General features: G+C 45.4%; 1 protein-coding gene across 6 annotated transcripts in view; it reads left to right on the top strand.

Annotated features, from left to right (window-relative positions):
* The window catches only part of NHS (NHS actin remodeling regulator), a 266,162-nt gene extending 254,848 nt beyond the window's left edge, over positions 1–11,314 (top strand). For 4 of the 6 annotated variants that reach the window (XM_054847025.1, XM_054847017.1, XM_054847045.1 and 1 more), the window contains 4 exons: positions 1,388–1,519; positions 2,780–5,737; positions 6,248–6,374; positions 7,129–11,314. In XM_054847025.1, coding sequence (XP_054703000.1) covers positions 1,388–1,519; positions 2,780–5,737; positions 6,248–6,374; positions 7,129–7,753 — 3,842 coding nt within the window. In that variant the 3' untranslated portion in view covers positions 7,754–11,314. Of the gene's footprint in view, positions 1–119; positions 1,520–2,779; positions 5,738–6,247; positions 6,375–7,128 lie in introns of all 6 variants that reach the window. The other 2 variants (XM_054847061.1, XM_054847036.1) reach the window with 2 other exon arrangements.
* Positions 11,315–22,372: the final 11,058 nt, after the last annotated feature.

Raw genomic sequence — 22,372 nt, 5'->3', positions numbered from 1 at the left:
TTGTTTTTTTAAGCTTCTCCCAACCCTGAGAAATGTTCACTTTTTTGAAAATGACTGTTGTTGGAGTTTACGGCACTTTTGTTCCATATTAAAGAAAGTTCTTCCTCTGCTTATTCCAGGGGCATTGGTGGTTACAGGACAGCTGTCTGAAGCCTCTATTTCACTGTAGTAGATTTCAAGAAGAACTTTTACAAGAAAGTTACTTTTTAATGTTTTACATTGTTATGTAGTGTAATATGTACGTGTATGTCTGTGTATAATTATGTTTCCTATAATTATACGCTATTAAAATAGAGCTTCTTATCAGGATTTTTTTGTTGTTGTTGTTTCCTTTGGTTTGGTTTAGTTTGTTTGTTTTTCTTAAGATTACAAACCACCGTACCAGCGATCCTTATGTTAGTGTTTTTATGGACCTGGCACGTTTTTTCTGACCTGTCCCTCATCAACTTTAGAGAGCATGGGTGTACAGTTGCCCAAAAAGCCAGCACAGATGGACGCTGGTCTTCTGGTGGGCCTCCTTTTAACTTTATTTTGACAACACAGTGTAAAAAACCAAAGTGAAAGACACTTCCCTGTGTTAATGCCATGCAAACATAAAGAAAATGAGGAATTCCTGCCTGTTCTGTGTGACCGTGGTCGTAAATTAGTGTGCCCGTGATCTTGGGCTCCTAAATCCAAACTGAGGATCTGGATGGACTACGTGACCCGATTCCCAGAGTGGACTCCCGTGCACCCCACCGTGTGCTGAGCACTTGGGGAAATCAGGCCACTTACTGGCGCATGCAAATAAATAGCAGCTGCCTGTTTATGTCACCCTTGGCCGTGTAGATCGTCACAAAGAATGCTCTCTAAACTTGGACGGGGACTCGGCCCCATTTTAGCTGTCTCCTTCCTTTTTGAAATGTTACCCCCCTTGGCATATTGGTCTCCTAAGAAGCGCCCAACTACTGCAATATGGTGTTATAACTTTAAATTGTTTTCTTATGCTTAGTTGCTTACAATAAGTCAGGCTATAGCTGAACAGATTACTCTTTGCAGACAAGTTACTGTCATTGTCCCTATGACAGATGGATAAATAGCTATAAGAAAGATGCCCTGTTACCAAGAGCTCTCAAGTCGATTTTCCTTCCTGATGTTCTGTTCTTTTCTTTTTCTTTTTTTTTTTCTACTCCTTCTGTTATTTTTGGCAGACCAGGCTGCTGAGGGGGAGCTGGAATTAGAAGTAAAACTGTGATATACTGTGATATAATTTACATAAGAGCTACATAAGGGCTCCCTTATGTTTATTCACAGGCTTAATCCAAGCTCACATACCTCCACTGTGTTCCAGCCATGAAATTTTGTTTACTATTTCTAAAGGCTAATGAGACCTATTTATGGGTTGCAGGAGTTGGTTTTGACAGAGAGGCTAGTATACGCTGCTCTCTTGTTCATTCACAATCTGTACTACAGCGGAGACGAAAGTTGAGGAGGAGGAAAACCATCTCTGGCATCCCCAGAAGAGTGCAACAAGAAATAGGTGTAGTATAAATACAAATCTTCCGTAGATAGCTTTCTAACCAACTTAAATTGCAGGGATATGAGCTGGTAGCCAGCCTTCCAAAGAAATGAAAGTGTAAATGCTTGTGGAGTTTGGGAATGACGTGGTTTTTTTTTTTTGATTTACTACAGTAAGCAAAGCTATATTACTCCATATGGCCTTGACGGACCGGGGGCCTTACTGAGTAATATAGATGTACGTGTTCAGCTCTTATTGTGTAAATGTTAATCAGTTCTTTTTATTTCTCCATTTTATTTTTGTTATGAACCCATAGTTACGTGCATAAAAAGTAACTAGATTAAGTGAAAGTTTTTTCTTGCATGAGGGGAGCTTAAGGTAAAGAACTGACAGATGTTGCTCAGCAAAGTGACGATGAGCTGTCACAACAGCCGGGTAACTCACTCAGATGAGCAGTTGGATATCCGCCTTAGAGACAGCTGCTGGTACCCTCCGGGAAACTTTGTTAAACGTTCCTTTTATTTATCACGCTCGTCCTCGATTCCTTCCTTTCATTCTTTATTACCAAGGATATTTGCCCAAAATCGAGTGGCTTGGCTTACCTCACTTTTTGTCCCTGGTAAATTAGGAGCAACTCTGTTGAGGGCAAATCCAGTGTAAAACTGGTATTAACCCAAAACGAAACGAACAGGATAGTTATTTCTTAACGTTCATCCGCACCTGAAGATGGCTCTGGTATCTCGGTCCGTTGCCATGAAACTTGATGGGAATCAGAAGGAATGTGTTTATCATAGGGAATAAGCAACCAGAGAACCTATAAAAGAAAGATCCCGTTGCCTTGCAAATATTCTTGGTAGTAAAGAAGCAGATAACGGAAATTCTGAACAGACAGGTAGTCAAAATAGAATTATTTTTAGAAGCTCACGGAGTGTTTTATCCAGCAGCCACTCCTGAAAACTGCCTTTAACTAGTTGAAATAGAGCGACAAAACCTGAAAATATTTATCTTAATATTTACCACAGCAAGATCAGCTCCGCGTGAGATCACATTGCAGAAATAGGAGAACTGAGATCACATTGCAGGACTAGGAGAATTTCCCCACCTCACCAGGATGAGGTCTGCCTTATACTCTTTATAGCAAAGTTAAATTTGGTCCAATGCTCAGCAAGCTTAAGAAAGAAAGAATACAGCAGATAATGCTTCTTGGGTTGCTCCGCGGGTCGTCTCGCGCCAGGAAACGTGGAGCTGTCTCCCACTCACCCGGCTTTCCGTGTGTCCTAGATTCAGACGAGTCGCCGGTGGCGAGAGAGCGCAATGTGACTGTGCATGCAAACCCGGACTTCTCCGGCTCCGGCAGCAGGAGGTCGGGGACCCGGGACTCGGAGTGCCAGACGGAAGAAATCCTGATAGCCGCTCCCTCACGGCGGCGGATCCGCGCCCAGAGGGGACAGAGCGTCGTCGCCTCGCTCTCCCACTCTGCCGGCAACATCTTGGTGCTGGCGGACAACGGGGATGCTGTCTTCGCTGCCGCTGTCAGCAACCGCATCCGCTCGCGCAGCCTTCCTCGCGAGGGCGCCCGGGCCAGCGAGGGCCATCAGGATGCCGCCACCAAGAGTGCAGGGTACGAAGCAGAACGCTTCTTAGCCGGTCAGGAGAGGATCCCAAAACAGGGGAAGGAGGTTTTGAGCAAGCAGGGTTCACAAGAGCGCCAGCCCATCGGTTTAACTTGTCCTCAGCACCTGCACAGCCCTGAACACAGCATCGGCGAGAGGGGGAGGTCGCGGCTGTCAAGGACGGCCGATTCGGGCAGCTGTGAGATTTCGTCCAACTCGGACACCTTCGGGAGCCCCATTCACTCTATCTCCACAGCAGGCGTCCTGCTCAGCAGCCACATGGACCAGAAAGATGACCACCAGTCCTCCAGTGGCAACTGGAGTGGAAGCAGCTCCACATGTCCCTCCCAGACATCCGAAACCATTCCTCCTGCCGCCTCTCCTCCGCTGACTGGCTCTTCGCACTGTGACTCCGAGCTGTCGCTCAACACCGCTCCCAACGCCAACGAGGACTCCAGCATCTTCATCACAGAGCAGTTTGGTGACCACGTGGACAAGGTCAGGGGCCACAGGGCGAGCTCTTTTACCTCCACCGTGGCGGATTTACTGGATGACCCCAACAACAGCAACACGAGCGACAGCGAGTGGAACTACCTGCACCATCACCACGACGCCTCCTGTCGCCAAGACTTCAGCCCCGAGCGCCCGAAGGCGGACAGCCTGGGATGCCCCAGCTTCACCAGCATGGCCACCTACGACAGCTTCCTGGAAAAAACCCCCTCTGACAAGGCAGACACTAGCTCACACTTTTCCGTGGATACTGAAGGATACTATACCTCCATGCACTTTGACTGCGGACTCAAGGGTAATAAAAGCTATATTTGCAACTATGCAGCCGCAGGCTCTGAGAGCGGCCAGACCGGGAGCGTGACCTCCAGCCTGCCTGACTGCGCCTGGCAGGAGTGCATGAGCCACAGGAGGCAGGGACGGCAGAGCATCTCGCTGAAGAAACCAAAGGCAAAGCCAGCCCCACCAAAACGCAGCTCATCTTTGAGGAAATCGGAGGGCAGCACCGACCTTCCTGACAAGAAAGAACCAAAGATCGGCGGCGGGCAGCACGTCTCTCACACCACCAGGGAGATGAAGCTGCCCCTTGAGTTTTCAAACACACCTTCCCGAGTGGAAGGCCCCAACCTGCCGGCCAAGCAGGAGCTCCCCTGGGTGAACCAGGGCGATGGCGGGTTGAAGGACACTCCGTTTGACACCGCCGATATCCCCTCCTTTAAAGACGAAGGTGCTGAACAACCTCACTATGCAGACCTCTGGCTTCTGAACGACTTGAAGTCCAGCGATCCTTACAGGTCCTTGTCCAATTCGAGCACCGCTACGGGTACTACAGTCATAGAGTGCATCAAGTCACCGGAGAGCTCCGAATCCCAGACGTCCCAGTCTGGGTCACGAGCCACCACCCCATCCCTCCCCTCCGTGGATAATGAGTTTAAGCTGGCCTCCCCCGAGAAGCTGGCGGGGTTAGCCTCACCCTCCAGCGGGTACTCCAGCCAGTCGGAGACGCCCACCTCTTCTTTTCCGACCGCTTTCTTTTCGGGACCCTTGTCTCCAGGGGGGAGCAAGAGGAAGCCGAAAGTACCGGAGAGGAAGTCATCGCTGCAGCAGCCACTCTCGAAAGATGGCACCGCCTCGGTAAGCAAAGACCTCGAACTTCCGATTATACCTCCTACTCACCTCGACCTAAGTGCTCTTCACAACGTCTTGAGCAAGCCCTTCGCTCACAGGCACCAGCTGCATGCCCTCAGCCACAGCAAGCAGAGCGCGGTCGGGGAAGCCCTGCATCCCAGCCCTCCCTCCGCCCTCGCCATCACGCCCTCCGTTCTCAAGTCTGTCCACCTCCGGGCAGTCAACAAGCCTGAAGGAGGGAAACAGAAGGGCAGCGCCCCAGACCTGCTCTGCATACAGGAAACTGCCCTGATGGCGACCGACGTTTCTCCAGGCAAAATGAGGCCGCTCTTAGCTAAGAAACCGGTATCGCGCCAGTACTCCACGGAGGAGGCCATAATGTCATACATTGATGCTTCCCCAGCAGAAGGGGGCCCTGGAAAGCCGCTTTTAGAGAAAAGCTCCTCTTTCGGTGGGCAGAATAGCTGCGAGCGAGAAGCTGTAACTTCAGCAAGCGTGGGTCTGGTTGACATCAAACCCGTGAAGGACCAAACACACCTGGCTGCTGAGCACTTGCCAGAAAGTGCTCTGAATCAGACGTGTGCCATCTCCGTGGACGGGTTTCAGAAGGGCTCGGCTGTCCTCACGGGTGATGACGAAGCAAAGAAACCTGGCCGTGGAGCAGAAATGGAGCACAACCTTCAGCAAGTGCAGGCTCAGCAAGAGCTGTCTGCAGGCGGCGAGGGGAGGCTGGAAGCTGGGCCTGCGGGTGAAAGCCCAGGTCAGGCTGAGGGAGCAGCCATCGGCGATCAGCTTAAGCACCAACCCGATGTAAGCCACCATATGCCTGGGAATATCGGCTACGAAGCAGAGACGGCAGCAGTGAACTCACTCGGTGAAGCGAGTTGCAAGCAGGAAAATGATATCGCATCAGGTATCCCAACCAAAAGTGCCTCTGATGACAGCAGGGCGGACGAGACAGCAGGCAGCACGGATGAGCCTTCGCTGAAAGGTCAGTTGTGAACTCTTTCTGTGTTACACCTCACCATGCGGCTTTGGATGTGACTGGTGGTAGAGTCAAAAAGCAGGCTGGAGGTACAAATCAGTGTGCCTCCATAGGTTTAAGTACAGAGCCCCCCCCCCCCCCGACCTGCTAGCTGGCCAGCCAGCCCAAAGATTTTTTTTTGCTTTTTCAGTGTATTCAGGGTATATTTCTCTGATATCTTCCTCCCTTGTGCTGCATTTCAGCTGAAAAGAGAAAAGGGAGGAGCACTAACCCTGGGTACAGAGGAGCCATATTATCACAGCTGTACAGTAAATGGGAGATCCTGGTTTCAGGTCCTGGCGGTGCCCCCTTTATGGGCTCCAACGTGCAATGTGCACGATCTTTAGCTTAGAGGATAACATCTGTATGGCGGTATTGGCCGCTCGGCTGTGAACCGAGCTGGTGCCTTGCATTGGCGGTGCTGTTGCAAAGCGTGGTGAGGTCTGACTCATAGTGTGGCCTCTTTCCTTGTTTAAGAGTCTTCTCCAAGCGACGAGTCCATCGTGTCTCCGCTGAGTGAGGAGTTGCAGGCTGATGCTGAGGATGTCTTTGTGTCTCCAAACAAACCCCGCACTACCGAGGATCTGTTTGCAGTCATTCACAGGTGACCTAACCTTGCGGCAACAGGGAACGGTAACGTGTGGCCCTGCACAGTCACCCGCTAACGACAGCTGCAGGATGGTTATTCGATGGTTAAGTCTTGTCCTGAAACTACCTTCTTCAGTTTACTGAGTTTAGTTTTCTAAAAGACAGCTTTTAAAAGATGCTTTATTATGGTCTGGTGTGCACTCTTGAGTATCTTCATGGCACGTGCAGGATGCTTTACAGATAACAACATCAGGCCCTTCTCTCTAACAAACATACGTGTTTCCAAAGAAAACTGCGCGCAGTGGTTCCTGCCTTCTGCCCACCAGCTCTATTCTGGTGAGTGAGTCCTTGTAGCAAAAATGACGAGAAGGGATCTCTTCAATTTTAGGGTATTGTGTATTCAGCTGAAATTTGCAATCACAACTGAAACTACAGATTTCTGATACCGAATAGGTTATGCTGAATACATATTATTATTACCTAAAACGCTGTATGCGTTGTTGTCTTTGTAAAGAGGTGGTTGTGCACACATTGATTTGGAAGAGCTGGGTGAGGTTGAGAGGTGCCCTGTGGCTCAGTGCCTGTCATTGCACAAGAGCTGTCACGGCTTAAAGTGCCATCAGTCACTGCTAACCTCCGATATTTGGTAGAGGGATTACGAGAGCTCTAGCTAATATGAAAGCACAGTCAATCTGTGAAAATCCAAACCAGCATTAAGTGTTATCCTACAAAGATAATGTATGAAGGAGTGCTCCTTTGTGTTTTTACAGATCAAAAAGGAAAGTTCTTGGGAGAAAGGATTCTGGAGACCTTTCTGTAAGAAACAGATTGAGAGCTTCGTCTGGGACTGGCAGCCAGCTGCCCGCCAGCAGCACGCTGCCCGCCAGCAACGTGCCACCAGCCAGCAGCGTGGGTGCTCCCATAAGCAGTCAGAGGTCCCCTGGGCTCATATACAGGAATGCCAAAAAGTCCAACACCTCCAATGAGGAGTTTAAACTACTGCTCCTTAAAAAGGGCAGCCGATCCGATTCCAGCTACAGGATGTCCGCCACGGAAATTCTGAAAAGTCCTATTTTGCCCAAGTCTCCTGGAGAGCTGACGGCGGATGCCCCCCAAAGCCTAGAGGAGTCTCCCCCCACGACGAGCCCCGATGCGTTGTCCCCTCTCTCCCCCTGCTCCCCCAGGGTCAACACAGAAGGATTCTCCTCCAAGAGCTTTCCCATGTCGGCGTCTTCGAGAGTGGGGCGCTCCCGGGCGCCTCCGGCAGCCAGCAGCAGCCGGTACAGCGTGCGCTGCAGGCTGTACAACACGCCGATGCAGGCCATCTCCGAAGGAGAGACAGAGAACTCGGACGGCAGCCCCCACGACGATCGGTCTTCTCAGAGCTCAACGTAGGCTGTGTGGGTGCCAGGGCCAGGCTGCCGACACCGCTCGGGCTCTGTAAGGATGTGAATATAAGAGGCCAACGCTGTAGCAGTCAAAAAAAAAAAAAAAGAAAAAAAAAGAAAAAAAAATTGCAGGGCAACATCAATGCTTAAATGTGTTTGTGTTTGTAAAAGACGCTGGGGAAAGAGAGGACTACAGCTGTAGCTATTTATTACATTACATTTTCTAAAAGGAGGAAGATACGCTATGTCTGTTCTGTTTTCTTTTGGCTTCATTTGGTTTATCCCACTCTCATTTCCATTGTCACTGTAGATTTCAAGGCTATACACTTTCCATAGAGTTAAAAGTGACTTTGGGGTTTTTTTTCCGAGAAGTTGCGCATCTAGAAACAAATCCTTCACTGTAGTGCTTCCCTAGGGAGAAAAAAAAAGAAAAAAAAATGCTCTTGAGGATTGGTATTTTTCTACACTAAAATGAGCTGAAACAAAATTTAGAAGAAATTAACAAAGCATATGTAAATACCATATTTTTGATAAAAATTTGTAAATAGAATTATCAGAAAAGTGGACATGTGGCAAACGATTTACTGCATAACAACTTTGTTTATAGAAGACAAAAGAAGTCAAATGTAATAACTGTATTCTGTGAATACCATTTTCATATCAAACATAAAAAATTCACATGGCCACCGATAACCACTTTCAGTGCGACAAGCCTGAAGGACGACATTGAGCAGTGGAAAGGAGGAATTCCCCGCTTTAGCTGAGGAAATGGAAAGGCTGACTGCGATGGGAATTAAAGCAACCATTTGTCTTTCTAAGGCAGCTCCGAAGAAGCTAACTGGAAAGCGCAGCTGGGAGGGTTACCGTGAGGATCGGTGGGGAAGGCGAGCGTGCTTCCGACAGAACCGAGTCGTGTGTGATGCAAAGCCCCAAAGGGTCCCATCCCACAGCCTCCCCTGGGCCTTTACTCTTGCAGGGATCGCTTCTAGAGAGGATAGATGTGAGAAGAAATAGTACTTAACTTTCATATTCCTATTAGGCTATTGGGATACATAACACGGTCATAACCTGGTAACTATAATCTTTAAACACGGTTAGTTTCTGGTTCGTAAAGGAAACAAATTATAAGCATGCAAGAAGCGCTTTCGATTTATCAGTAAATATCCGCGATGAGTTTTCAGTGAAGCTTTCTCTTTGTGCTGATGAGATTCATGCTACCTAAATATTTACAAAAATGACACTGTGAAAACGTAGCTGGGAAATAGGTATGTGTATGCATTATTTATATTCATTGCTGAGCTGGGAAGGGGAAAGCTCTGGTTCGTTGTGCCAGCCACGTACAGTTGGGATCTCGTCTGGGTTTACCAGAAGTGCGGAACAGGGTGGGGGACAGGGGTGGGGTGGGAAAGGAGACAAATCAAAGCAGCTGCTTTGATACAAATGAAGGCAGGGAAATAAAAGCTGAATTACTTGAAGTTACTTGAATTTTCTCGTCTTAAAACTGCAAGAACATGTACTTTTAAAACTTAACCCGTGAGTCGCTTTATACTTTTAATTTTTAAACGGAATAAAACCAACAGGCCTGATTCTCCTTTGGGCCACCACGGTTTCCATCGATGTAGCCCCGTCCATGCTACATGGAGAAGGCGGCCCTCTTTGTCCAAAATTGATGCAGTTGGTGTTGGTTGCCGTAGGAAATGGTTTGGAGTAGAGGAAAGGTTAGTGCAGAGAAAATAGCGCGAGGAGGAATGCGGTGTGCAGTAGGACAGGTCGAGTAGGATGGCAGAAAAAGCGTACTTTGGTGCTACAGAAATCAACTAAAAGCTGGCTTTAAGCATAAGTAAAGGATAGGGAAGCGGGATGTGTGAAATGGGTTTTTACTAGGTTTTTTGCTTTTAATCATGTAATGCATAAAGCTGAGAGTTTTTAAAAGTGGGCAGAGCATGTTTTAAAGAGGAAGGTTCTACCTAAAACTGTTACGATTTTGAAGAGTCTGAGCACGTCAGAATGGTTTAACAAATCTCGAAAGTTATTCCCCACGAGGTTCACGTCCAGTTTCGTCCAGCGCTTACCACAAGCAATGTGTTATTCAGGGTTTCCTACCGTCCTCCTGTGCAGCCTGGTTGCGTTCGGTGTGCGAGGTGGAGTCGCTGTGCATCCGGTACGTGCGTTGGGTAGAGGGGTGGTCTGTCAGCCGAAGAGCTGCAAATTCAGGAAGTCTAAATAATCTAAAAGTCTAAAAGAGTTTTCAAAAAGGTGATGGGAGCAAGGGTTTGGAAATAAAAGGCTAATCATGTTAGTAGTTCAGTTAAGAAAGTAAGTCTGAACACCAGCCAAATGAATGAATGAGAATGTTTTAAGAGGAAACGTTGAGCATATAGCAAACCACTTTCGGGAGAACAAGAGTAAAGGAAGTTTAGATATTGGGCAGAAAATCCTTAGTTTGTCATCTTCAGTCATTTTCCTTAAAAAATTTACCAGGAGCACTTTTACGACATGTTTTATAGTCTTGAGTTAGTCATTCGAAACTGTAAAGAGAATACAGCTGAACTGACTTTGATCACTTTTTATTACCCATCAATAATTTCACAGAGACCATAAATAAATATATCCACACTAAAAAAAAAATTTTGACTGGAATGGTGAGGCAATACTTCACGTACAAAACGGCCACAGAACAATCCCGTTAAAATAGAGTCTTACTTCTTTTGTTTCATTTCCTAGTTTATATTTAGCAGATTGAAACCCAAATAAAGAGAGCTTCTAAATCCACTATGACGAACAGAGTTCGTAACAAACGTGGGAGTCAGAGGAAGACGAGTGGCGGGGACCCCTGTAGTGTTGCAGGCGTGCCATTGAGGCACGGGAGGACAAGCTGTAGAGCGAAGGGAACATCACTCACCTCTTGAGACGGGGTACCGCACGTGCATCAGGTAACCGCTGAACCGTCATTTCAACCTGCTGTTCCGTTGTTTGCACTGATGTTATGGAAATGATTTCTGAAGTTATACAGCTGTGTGTTCTGAAAAATAACATTTTCCCCCTTTTTTTTTTTTCTGTTGTTGTTGTTGTCGTGGCAGCATAGAGGACATGGAATAGGTGTAGCAAATAAAGCATATGTTTGCTTTTGCCAAAGGTCAGTGATTGAGTGCATTTGCTGCAATGGTGGCAGATAGAGAAATACTGTAGGTTATGACTTAAAGAATTAAAAAAAAAAATTAAGAAGGTTACAGTGTAACTATTTTGGTACTAGCACCAGTTCATGCTGGCAGAAAAGACAATGGTTTATGGACTTGCATCCATTTTGTATTTTTGTAATATTTGTAAATACGAACTTTTTAAATTGTTGCAAAGATGGTTTCTTTTGTAAAATGTTTTCAAAGTTTACATTAAATCCAAGCCTTTGTATATTTTAGAGCTGTGCAACACTTTAAGTCTTGTATTTATTTTTAGTAAAAACGGTGACAGTTTCATTGTGAACCCCTCTCAAAAAATGTGTCGGAAAAGTTTGATTACCTAGAAAGTGTGTATAGAAACTGCAAATAAACGTGACTGCAATTAAATCACACCTTCTCTTTACTTTCTTGTAACAAGATGTGAAGTCTAATCTACAGACTACAAGTATGCTACTTCCAAAGGTAAGTCTCAGCACATTACACATTTCAAACCACGTAATCGTGTTTTCTCTTCAACTTAATTTTTTTTTTTTTTTTTAATAAACTGAGTAAGGGGAAATCTGTATCCAAACTGTCATGAAGTGGAATTTAGCCCACAAGTACAGTTTTGCCAGAATGTAGAGAGTGCTGGATTTTCCCCACATCTTTTACAGGAAAGAAAAAGGTAAGAGAAAGGAAGCTGGGATGAAAAATGGAAAGACAGCTACTGTATCATCAGCTGGAAAACAAAACAAATTGTGACACTTCACACCCAAGGGACAGAGAATCCAATGACTGAACCTTATCAGATAAAGCAAGCCCGTGGGCAAAAGACAGGCCATAAATTACAAAAAACTTAGAACTGCAAACGCTATTTTATTTTAAAACAGTTTGGTTATCAGGAGGTTGAGAAGTCAGGCCCTGCAAGGTAAGTGTTTAAATGATAGCCCCTGCACGTCTCTTCGAAAATTGCACACCTGCAGGAAAAGGGGAGGGGGAGACGCACATCACGAAACTTTGGTTTCAGCTGTCATTTTGTCAGTAGCTTTGCAACACTGTACTTGGTATTTAAAAAATGGGTATGGGAAAAAAAGCTGAAATGTGCCGGTCTGGTGAAAAAAATCAGCTTTGGGGAATGCTGCTGGGCTATCCGCAATCATGCTTTGCAAGGATATGAGGATTGCCCCGATGGATGCGGTCTTAGTCTCCAAATGTGAATCAATTTCCATAACTTTTTTTAACCAGTGGTCAAGCAGTTGATGATGAAGTAGATCATTTCCTGCTGTATTGCGTGCCTTTCCCAATCCAGATACACAGATAAGCAAGATCTGTAGGCTAAGCTTAGCCTGTAGAGGCAGGCACAAGCTGCTTTTCATCTGCCCGCTGTACGCCTGTGTATTTTTGTCATGCTCAGTGGAAGATTAAACATTAGACTACATAAAATAGACCCAGTGCTTTTTTATATATACAAGGCAAAATCATTCTAACTATTTACAACATATGTGAAGTCAGTGACTTTTCTAAGTCTTTGTAAAAGCCAGGCTTCAGTGTGTACCTTTGGGTACGTGTACATGCCATACAACTGTCCGGTCCATCCAGTGACAATATAAACTCGATACTGTAAGTAGTATCACCGCACAGACAAGCTTTTTTCAGGGTGTACTATCCTGCTTTGCAGCAAAACATCCCACCGTGCTATGTAGATATACATAAGGAATGTATATAACCAGGCATGGGAAGAGTAAAGGGTTTGGGGTTTGGGGTTTTTTTTTTTGGAGGATAGTAAAGCACGTGGGTGTTAAAACTTAGATGCCACATTGAGAATTTTGACACTTTCTCCCCGGAGTGGAATTCAATCCCCACCCAACAAATCTTCCTATACGCTCTTCCTATAGTGTTCTCAGAGAACATGCAACCTGGTGGGGTCCTCCTTGGGCCAGCAAGCCTGAGGCATGTCTTCATTTCCATCTCTTGCTGGAGCTTCTATTGAACTTAAAAAGAGAGGCATTGATCCACAATGGAAATCCTGCCTCAGAGAGGGAACTAGCATGGGAATTCATGGACAATGCATAGGGGCATTCGGGGAATGTGAATGGCAAAGGTGGGGAGCGACGGCACCTCCAGGGCTGGGCAGCCATCGGGCAGGAGAAGGAAAGGTGTTCAATGCCTTTGTTTGGATGGGGACAAGAGGGGGTCTTTTAACATCCCTTCAGTGCCTCAGGCCCTGGGACAAGCATCTTTCCTGGGAAGAGGGTAGCTGAGGTCTGGCCACAATCGGTACTACTTCTAGGCTGCAATCCCATTGCTGATTTCTACACGTTTGTATGGGCACTTACTTGACAGACTTTGTTTTCCATAAACCTATTTTTGGTTGCATTAATTATATCTCCCTCCTTTAATTCTCTACTTGGTGATAGAAATGTGTATTAACTGTTCCGGTAGCTTCCTGGGATTAAAGTCAGGCTGACAGGTTTTTAATTACCCAGCTTGTCCCATTCGTATTTTTAACTACTGGCATGTTAGCATTCTCCTGAAACTTTTCTAGTCCCCAACACTACTGGTCGCAAGAATCCTTCAACGGGTTCTCCTAACTTCTTGAATGCAAGTGATCCAGCTCTGCTGACCGAAGATGTGTAATTACTTCAGTATGAATGGAAGAGATTTCACATTGTATCACCTGTGGTCCCCAAAGAAAAAAACGAGGAAATATATTCGTAAAGAATCCATATCCTCCAATACAGGCTCAAGGTCAGGACAACAGAACAAGTAAGCACCTAAAGACAGCCTTTCCCACTAGATTCACTTGCGTTGCCATTTAAACTTCCCCAGAGCTGGAAAATCAGAAAAACACTCTGAATGTTAAGAGAAATTCATCCTATAACAGATGTCAGCATTCTCAGTGAAGTTTAGTGTTTTCTTACAAAATAAATTAAAAAGCTGTGCAAAACAGCATCATGGATAGGAGCAATAGCTCTCGTGCACTTTAAATAGGTTGCTGTCAATTTTCTTTTATTTAATGGAACATTATCGAGCTCTGACACAAATATTTCTTACTATTGCTATTTCACAAAAAGGCTGCAAACCATAACCTATTCCTGTCAGGAAACAACTGCCCCTACATCTGCCTTTTCAGTTCACTGGCATCTTCAGCTGGGGTGAGAGGAGAGGCAGGAATTGCTCCCTCAGGCCCAAAAGAATAATAACAAAGGCCAAGGAAATGCCATTTCTTGATCAACTCATAGGTTAAGTCAGACGGTTCATCCATACTACAGCAACATTCTCCATGCCTAGCAGTGAGGTAGTAATGGGACAGAAAAATAAGCCTTTTTGCTAACGACACCTGAACAAATAAGAGAAGCCTTGCCCTCTAATAATGGGTTTGCAAGAGTTTTGGTTTAACATTAGGCTGCTTTTTTTATATATCAATCAAAAAACATGCATCTACAAAATAAGCAATCATCCAGTGAATTTTGAGTGGAAATTCACACTGTGGTTTTCACTGAGACTGAGAAAATTAAGATGAGTGAACCTGTGGCTTGGCCAGTCTGTTAATGACTCACATTGAATCTAGGTCGGGTGGCTTAGTTCTATCACAAGCCTCCAAAGCTGAAAAAATAAATCATTGGATAAAAACATTTTTATCAGTAAAGAACATTCAAAATGTGTAGGAACATGGCATTCAGTTCCTAAGCGATCAAGTTGATTTATATATTTAAAAGGCTGGCACAGGACTATTATACTAGTACTAGTATTTAGTGTTCATCCTTTAATGTTCTCCTTTTAAATAGTACCTCCTTTTGGTATTCATTAAAGGCTTACTCAGCAGCAGTCGGACACCCCTTACATAGTTTCTTCATTATGGGTAATGAAAACAAATGGCTTTATGACCATTTAAGAATGGTAAAGCCTCAAAAATGAATCCTCTAGATTGAGCTTCCCATTTTCACTGTTTTGGTAGTGTCGTGGTTTAACCCGGCAGGCAGCTAAAACAACCCCACAGCCATTCGCTCACTCCCCCCACAGTGGGATGGAGGAGAGAACTGAAAATGGAAAAGGAAAAAAAAACAAACCAACCAAACAAATAAAACCCTTGTGGGTTGAGATAAAGACATTTAATAGGACAAAAAAGGAGGATAATAATAATAATAATAATATACAAAACAAGTGATGAACAGCACAATTTTTCACCACCCAAAGTTGATGCTCCGCAAGACCCCAAGCTGACCTGCCTCCCGGCCCACCCCTCAATTATATATGGAACATGACGCCATATGGTATGGAATATCACTTTGGCCAGTTTGGGTCAGCTGTCCTGGCTGTGTCCCCTCCCAGTTCTTTGGGTGCCTCCCACCTTCTCATTGGTGGGGAAGGATGAGAAGCTGAAAAGTCCTTGACTGCTTGGCAACAACCAAAACATCAGTGTGTGTGGTGGGTTGACCCTGGCTGGGGGCCAGGTGCCCACCAGAGCCGCTCTATCACTCCCCTCATTCACTAAACAGGGGAGAAAAGGTATAACGAAATGCTTGTGGGTCGAGATAAGGACAGGGAGAGATCACTCACTAATTGTTGTCACGAGCAAAACAGACCGAACTTAGAGAGGGAATTCATCTAATTTATTACTAGGCAAAACAGAGTAGAGGAATGAGAAATAAAATCAACTCTTAAAACACCTCCCCCCACCCCTCCCATCTTCCCGGGCTCAACTTCAGTCCTGGCTTCAACCTTCCCCCCCCTCAGCGGCACAGGGGGACGGGAAATGGGGGTTACGGTCAGTTCATCACACGGTGTTTCTGCCGCTTCTTCATCCTCAGGGGGAGGACTCCTCTCATTGTTCCCCTGCTCCAGCATGGAGTCCCCCTCACGGGGTGCAGACCTTCAGGAGCAAACTGCTCCAGCGTGGGGTCCCCCACGGGGTCACAAGTCCTGCCAGCAAACCTGCCCTGGCGTGGGCTCCCCTCTTCACGGGTCCACCGGTCCGGCCAGGAACTTGCTCCAGCGTGGGCTTCCCACGGGCCGCAGCCTCCTTCAGGTGCCTCCACCTGCTCCAGCGTGGGGTCCTCCACGGGCTGCAGGTGGAATCTCTACACCCCCTCATCCTTCCTCCATGGGCTGCAGGGGGATAGCCTGCCTCACCATGGTCTTCACCACGGCCTTCACCACGGGCTGCAGGGGGATCTCTGCTCCGGCGCCTGGAGCACCTCCTCCCCCTCCATCTGCACTGACCTTGGTGTCTGCAGAGTTTCTTACATCTTCTCACTCCTCTCTCCAGCTGCAAAAGCTCTCTCTAAGTGTTTTTCTTCTTCTTAAACATGTTATCACAGAGGCGCTGATTGGCTTGGCCTTGGCCAGCGGCGGGCCCGTCTTAGAGCCGGCTGGCATTGGCTCTATCAGACACAGGGGGAGCTTCTAGCAGCTTCTCACAGAAGCCACCCCTGTAGCCCCCCTGCTACCAAAACCTTGCCACACAAACCCAGCACAGTGTGTTATCAACATTATTCTCATCCTAAATCCAAACCACAGCACCACACCCGCTGCTAGGAAGAACATTAACTTTATCCCTGCTGAAACCAGGACAGGTAGATAATTTAAGAGCTGACCCAAAGCAAAGTGAATGAAATATAGACCATACCATCCAAGTACTGATGCCAAACCATGTTATCGTAAAACTATGATCTGTTTCTCCACATTTCACTTTGCCATGCCAGCTGAACCATCAAGCAAATCCTGATAATGTAAATTTCGGCTGTAATTTCTGTTACTTTCCTCACTCAATGCACAAAACAAGTTTTGGGATCAATGAAGACCAGTGTGTAACTGGAGTAAGTCCACAACTTCACTTGTCATTTGAAATGTCCAACACTACAAAATACCAAGATTCAAACCTGAAAAGAAAACATTACAGAAACAGATAAAGTACGTAGTTTTATTTTTATTTTCTTGCATGAAATAACCATAAGTACCAGAAAAGATAGCCAACAAATTAGTTTCAGGAAATTTCTAGTGAAAACTGGTCCAAGAAAAAGAAATTCTTTGTAGATCAGGTTTTTTCACTCCTTGTGGTTTAGCCCCAGCCAGCAGCTAAGCACCACGCGACTGCTCACTCACTCTCCTCCAGTTGGATGGAGAGGAGAATCAGAAGAAAAAGGTAAAGCTCGTGGGTTGGGATAAGGACAGTTTACTAGGACAGCAAAGGGAAAGGGAAATAACAACAGTACTTAGAATATACAAAGCGGGTGATACACAATGCAATTTGCTCACCCCCGGAGCCCAATGCCCAGCCTGCCCCCGAGCAGTGACCCCTGCTCCCCAGCCAGCTCCCTTTATATACTCAGCATGATGTCATATGGTGTCATATGGTATGGAATACCCCTTTGGCTGGTTCGGGCCAGCCGTCCTGGCTGCGTCCACTCTCAGCTTCTTGTGAAAATGAACTCTATCCCAGACGAAAACCAGGACACTCCTTTTGAAACTATGATTCTGCATTCGAATGTATTAACTGCTAGCTGACTCCTTTCCCTATAACAACCTCCTGCCTACCTCCACGTCCTTCAGTTTTCTTTTAAAATCCATCCTGCCTTCTACATGATTAGTAAGCCACTGAAACAATATTGTAGAAATATAGAGGAATGCCTACCATTTTATATCTTCAAGACAAAACTTTCTAAAACAGCATGCTGTAATTCAGAACAGAGATGATACGGCCTCTAGTGTATCAGATCATTCCTTTTAATTTAGCTTCACTTCCTAAAGACTGTACTCCTCGTAGCCCTACCTTAAACATCTTCTCTTAGCTCCTCCAAACACCATTGCCCCATAAGACTATGGAAATCAGATATCCAACAAACTTTTTCAGTCTGTTTCCTTTCAAACCCAACATTTCTTTATCCTCACCCCGAGTACTTCCTTTCCACTGTCAGCAGTATCCCCTACCCCTCGCTCTGGTACTTCACTTCTCAGTCTGTGTCTCAGTACCCCATTCAGCCTCTGGGGCCTCCCAAGACCTACCTGTTCCCAAATCATTCTTTCCAGGGACTGCTTCCTTACATCCATACAAAAAGTTGCCCCATCATAAAAAAGTTCTGCAGAAAAAAATAAAGGGAAGATAAAAGCTGATTTTGAATACAGCACTGTTGGCTGGGCTCCCTATTACTCAGGCATTCTGCCATCACCTCAAGCTTTATAGGAAAGTGAAACTCTTAGCTTACTCAATGCTCTTTCAGCCCAGTACTTTAACTGGAAAGCATCAGAAAAAATCTGATGTGTTTTGGTGAAGAAACTTGTGCAAGAAACTGGATGTACTGCACAGCTTGGTATTTAGCTAGAAATCCAATGGCATCCCTTGTTTTCTAGGAGAGAGATCACAGCTTGGGGTACAGAGTCATAGGCTGTCCAAAGGTCAGTTTCCTGGCTTCTTCAATTAAAATCACTGCTGCAACAGCTCTCAAGCAAGCAGGCCATCCTTTACTGACACCATCTAACTGTTTAGAGAAATACCCCACAGGTCTCTTCCAAGTTCCCAACAATTCAGTTAGGACTCCTAAGGCCACTTGTTGCCTCTCATGCACATACAACTGAAAGGGTTTTTTGAACTTTGGAAGTCCTAATGCAGGAGCTTCCATAAATCTTGAGTTCATCAAACCCTTTTTGGCATTCAGCAGTCCATTCCAATAGCCCTCCTGGACCCTTTGTGGCAGCATATAGTGGTTTAACAATCAATCCAAAATTAGGGATCCACAACTGACACCATCCAGCCACACCCAAGAATCCTCTCAGTTGTTTCTTAGATGTTGGTACAGCAGTTCTGCAAATTGCCTCCTTTCACTCCACACTCAGTCTCCTCTGTCCCTGCATAATTTCAAATCCCAGATATCGGACTCTATCTTTTGCTATTTGTGCTTTTTTCTTAGAAACACGATACCCTGCAAGTCCCAAAAAAATCAGTAAACTAAGTGTACCTTCTAGACATTCACTGTAATTGCTCGAGCTGATTAATAAATCATCAACATACTGGAACAAAGTTATGTGCCCATTATTATTTTGCCATTGTTCTAATTCTTTTGCCAATACCAAATAACGTTGGGCTATTTTTGAATCCTTGTGGTAATACAGTCCAACATAGTTGAGTCTTTCATCCAGTAGTCGGGCTTTCCCATTCAAAAGCAAAGATGAGCTGACTCTGTTCATCCAACAGAATGCAAAACCAAGCATCTTTTAAATCTAAAACTGTAAAATACATGTTACTTTCAGAAATGGAAGTAACATATATAGGTTTGGCACAACAGGGTGGACATCAACTGTCTGAGTATTAATTTCCCGCAAGTCTTGTACCAATCTATATTCTTGAGAATTAGGCTTTCTTACCAGCAAAATGGGGGTATTAAATTCCAATTGGCACTCCTGTAATAGTCCATATTCTAAAAAATAATTAATGAGTGGTTCTAATCCCTTCCGCGCCTCTAATTTGATAGGGTATTGTTTCCTTCCTACTGGCTGGGCTCCAGATTTCAGTTCAGTTCTGATTGGAGTAACGTTTTTTGCTCATCCCAGTTTCCCTGATGCCCATACCAATGGTATTACAGCATCCAATACTTCTTCTGGAATGTCTGCATTTTCATCCTTTTCACCTTGAATCAGCAGGCACATCTGTGCTTTCCAGGCATTTTCTGGGGGAATGTGTAACTGTACCAAATTTTCAGAAAAGGTTATTTGTGCATTTAACTTACATAACAAATCTCGTCCCAACAGTGGCAGGGGCACTCTGGCATATAGAGAAATGAATGAGTTACCATAGTGGTTCCAATAGTACCTTCCATTGGTTGTAAAAATGATCTTTGAGTTCTTTTCCCGGTAGCACCAATTACACTAGTTTTAATTTTACTTAAAGGTCGCTTGCAATCAGTAAGTACTGAGGGAGTTGCTCCACTATCTATTAACAAATCTACTGTTTCATTCCCCAGCTTTACTGAAACCAGAGGATTGGCTGGGAAGACTTTAATAGACTCCTCCAGGCCCCTTCAATCTAACCCTATTTCTGCCAATACCCTGGTAGCTGCTTCTGTTCCTTTTTTCTGTGTACAATGCTTTTTCCAGTGCCCTTCTTGTCTACAGCAGGTACACTGATATACTCCTACAGGAATATCACAATGGCTTTCTCCAATATTTCCACGACCTCCTCCTCTACCTCTAAATCCCCCTCTAAAATTTCCTCTACCTCTCCCTCTGCCTCTTGTCCTTCTGACATGGCAGCCAACAAGGAAGCTTGTAATTTTAATTTCTTTTGGTTTTCCTTGTCTTCCACTTCATCCTGATTAATATAGACTTTATAAACAATCAATAACAATTGAGATATTGTCATGCCATCAGCACCGTCTACTTTCTGTAATTTTTTTCTACTGTCGAGTGCTGCTTGACCAATAAACACCACATTGAATAGTTTAGAATTATTTCCATCCTTCGGGTCCAGGTTAGTCTGCTTCTGAGCTGCTTCACATAATCTTTCATAAAAGACAGATGGAGGTTCTTTACCTCCCTTTGTATTTCATACAATTTTGCCCAATTCTGTGGTTTCTGGATTCCATGCTAGATACCATACAGGATACTCTTATTTTTTTGTGGGTATACTCTTATTTTTTTGTAACCCACCACCAGTATTGGGATCCCACTCAGGTTTCCCCCTTAGGAGATAGATTGGAATCTATGTTAGGCACTCCCCCGTATTCCTGGATTACTCCTTCTTTAGCTTTTCCTACAACTGTTCTCTTTTCCTCTGTACTAGACAAATATTCCAAAAGAGCTTGAGTGTCACTCCGATTCAGATTTGAGTATCATTATGCATCTTACACACAGCTCAGATGGGACAACATGTCCCCAGATGTGTGCTACTTCCCCTAGAGACATTTCCCTTTTCCCTTACTTTATCTATTAGAAAATATCTCTTTTTCCAATAGTGTTGCACCATTGTATCACTTACCGCTCAACTGCAGGGGAGGAACCGATGGAGTTCCTGATCAACAGGTCGGTGCGCGCTGGAGTCCAGTCTGGCCACTTCTCCCCATCGGTTACGGCAATATGATCCGGGCAAGGCTGTCAACGCTGTCCCATCTGGGTTGCCAAAACTGGTGTCCCAAAACTTGGGATTTGTTTACCTGGTGTGCAATACCCCAATATGCACACAGAGCAGAGGTATCTAATTGCGTATTTGCAGAGATATGGGTGTCTGTCCCAAGATACCACACCCCAAAGCTCCAAATCAGTGGTTATTTATACATACAACATTAACATATTCATCTTTCTAATACATATGCATTGTTATTCTATTAAATGATTGGTTTAGATTTCTTCGTCCAGCGTGCAAACTAGAATGCAAGCTCAGTTCTTTTCTCTGCCTTTATCTTTTGCGTAGGTGGTATAATTGGGGTAGGCGGTCCATGGTTCCTGGTCACAATTCCCCCTGCCAGAATTATCTTTCCCCTAGTTTCCCATTTCTTTTGGCAAGTCTAAATGGTTCTTCACGGTTTACTGACAGAACTAGTAATATATCAGTTAAACTTCAGCTTGTAACAATCACAACCTACTTATCAGACAAAGGCATATTACTTAGATATTTCTTGTCTGGCCTTAGTCCAGCAGGGGTAGGGCTACACGATGGACTTTTGCAGCAGCATGACAACATGATTCATATCACATTTTACATTTGGTTTTACTGTAACAGCACCATGGGCACACAGTCCCTCTGACACGTGGTCTGACTCCCCGTCCTGCTCTCAGACCCCCATACGCACACGTGAGCACACAACAGAGAACTCTCATCCCAGGAAAGAGCTAGAAATAAATTTAGTATGATGCTACACTTGTTCCTCCCCAATTCACCTCAAGACATCCCTTTCCCTGCTTTTGGTTCCGCCCCTAAACATCTCATAGTTAGTCCTATGCATTCCTGAAATGTTCTTCCCCTATAATGTGCCCCATACCCTTAGGCAGCAACCCCCCTCGCTCTGAGTTGACTGGTTTGATGGGTTTCATGCCTGGATGCTAGACATGAGACTCTGCTGGGACAGCCCTCAGAGGGGCCCCAACAGGGCATTTGTGTTTGAGTCCTTAATTTAGGTTCCCACCTGCCATGTTCCTCTGGGCACATGGGGATGGGCCTCTGATGTGCTGATGGCCCCTGGGATGGGCCTGGGAGTAGCCGGGACAGGGTGTGATTTGGGGTCCCCCTGCCATTGTCTCTCCTGCTCCTTTGTGGGTATGCAGACCAGCTTTTATTGGGGGAATATTAGGTTATGCGATACAAGATACAACCAGACATCTTTCACCTCCTAGCAGGACTCTTGGCTGGGCCTGCAGGGATTGCTCTTCTGTTGCCTTGCTTTGGTATCTCCGTGATGCTGCTGAGCTGTGCTTTGGTCCTGCAGGCTGTCACAGGCACTTTGTTGCCCCAGGCCACGAGCAGATCAGGTCCCATCACCATT

The sequence above is a fragment of the Grus americana genome, chromosome 1, assembly GCF_028858705.1.
Source record: "Grus americana isolate bGruAme1 chromosome 1, bGruAme1.mat, whole genome shotgun sequence".
In the NCBI taxonomy this organism is placed as follows: domain Eukaryota; kingdom Metazoa; phylum Chordata; class Aves; order Gruiformes; family Gruidae; genus Grus; species Grus americana.
This window is presented reverse-complemented; position numbering and strand designations above follow the sequence as displayed.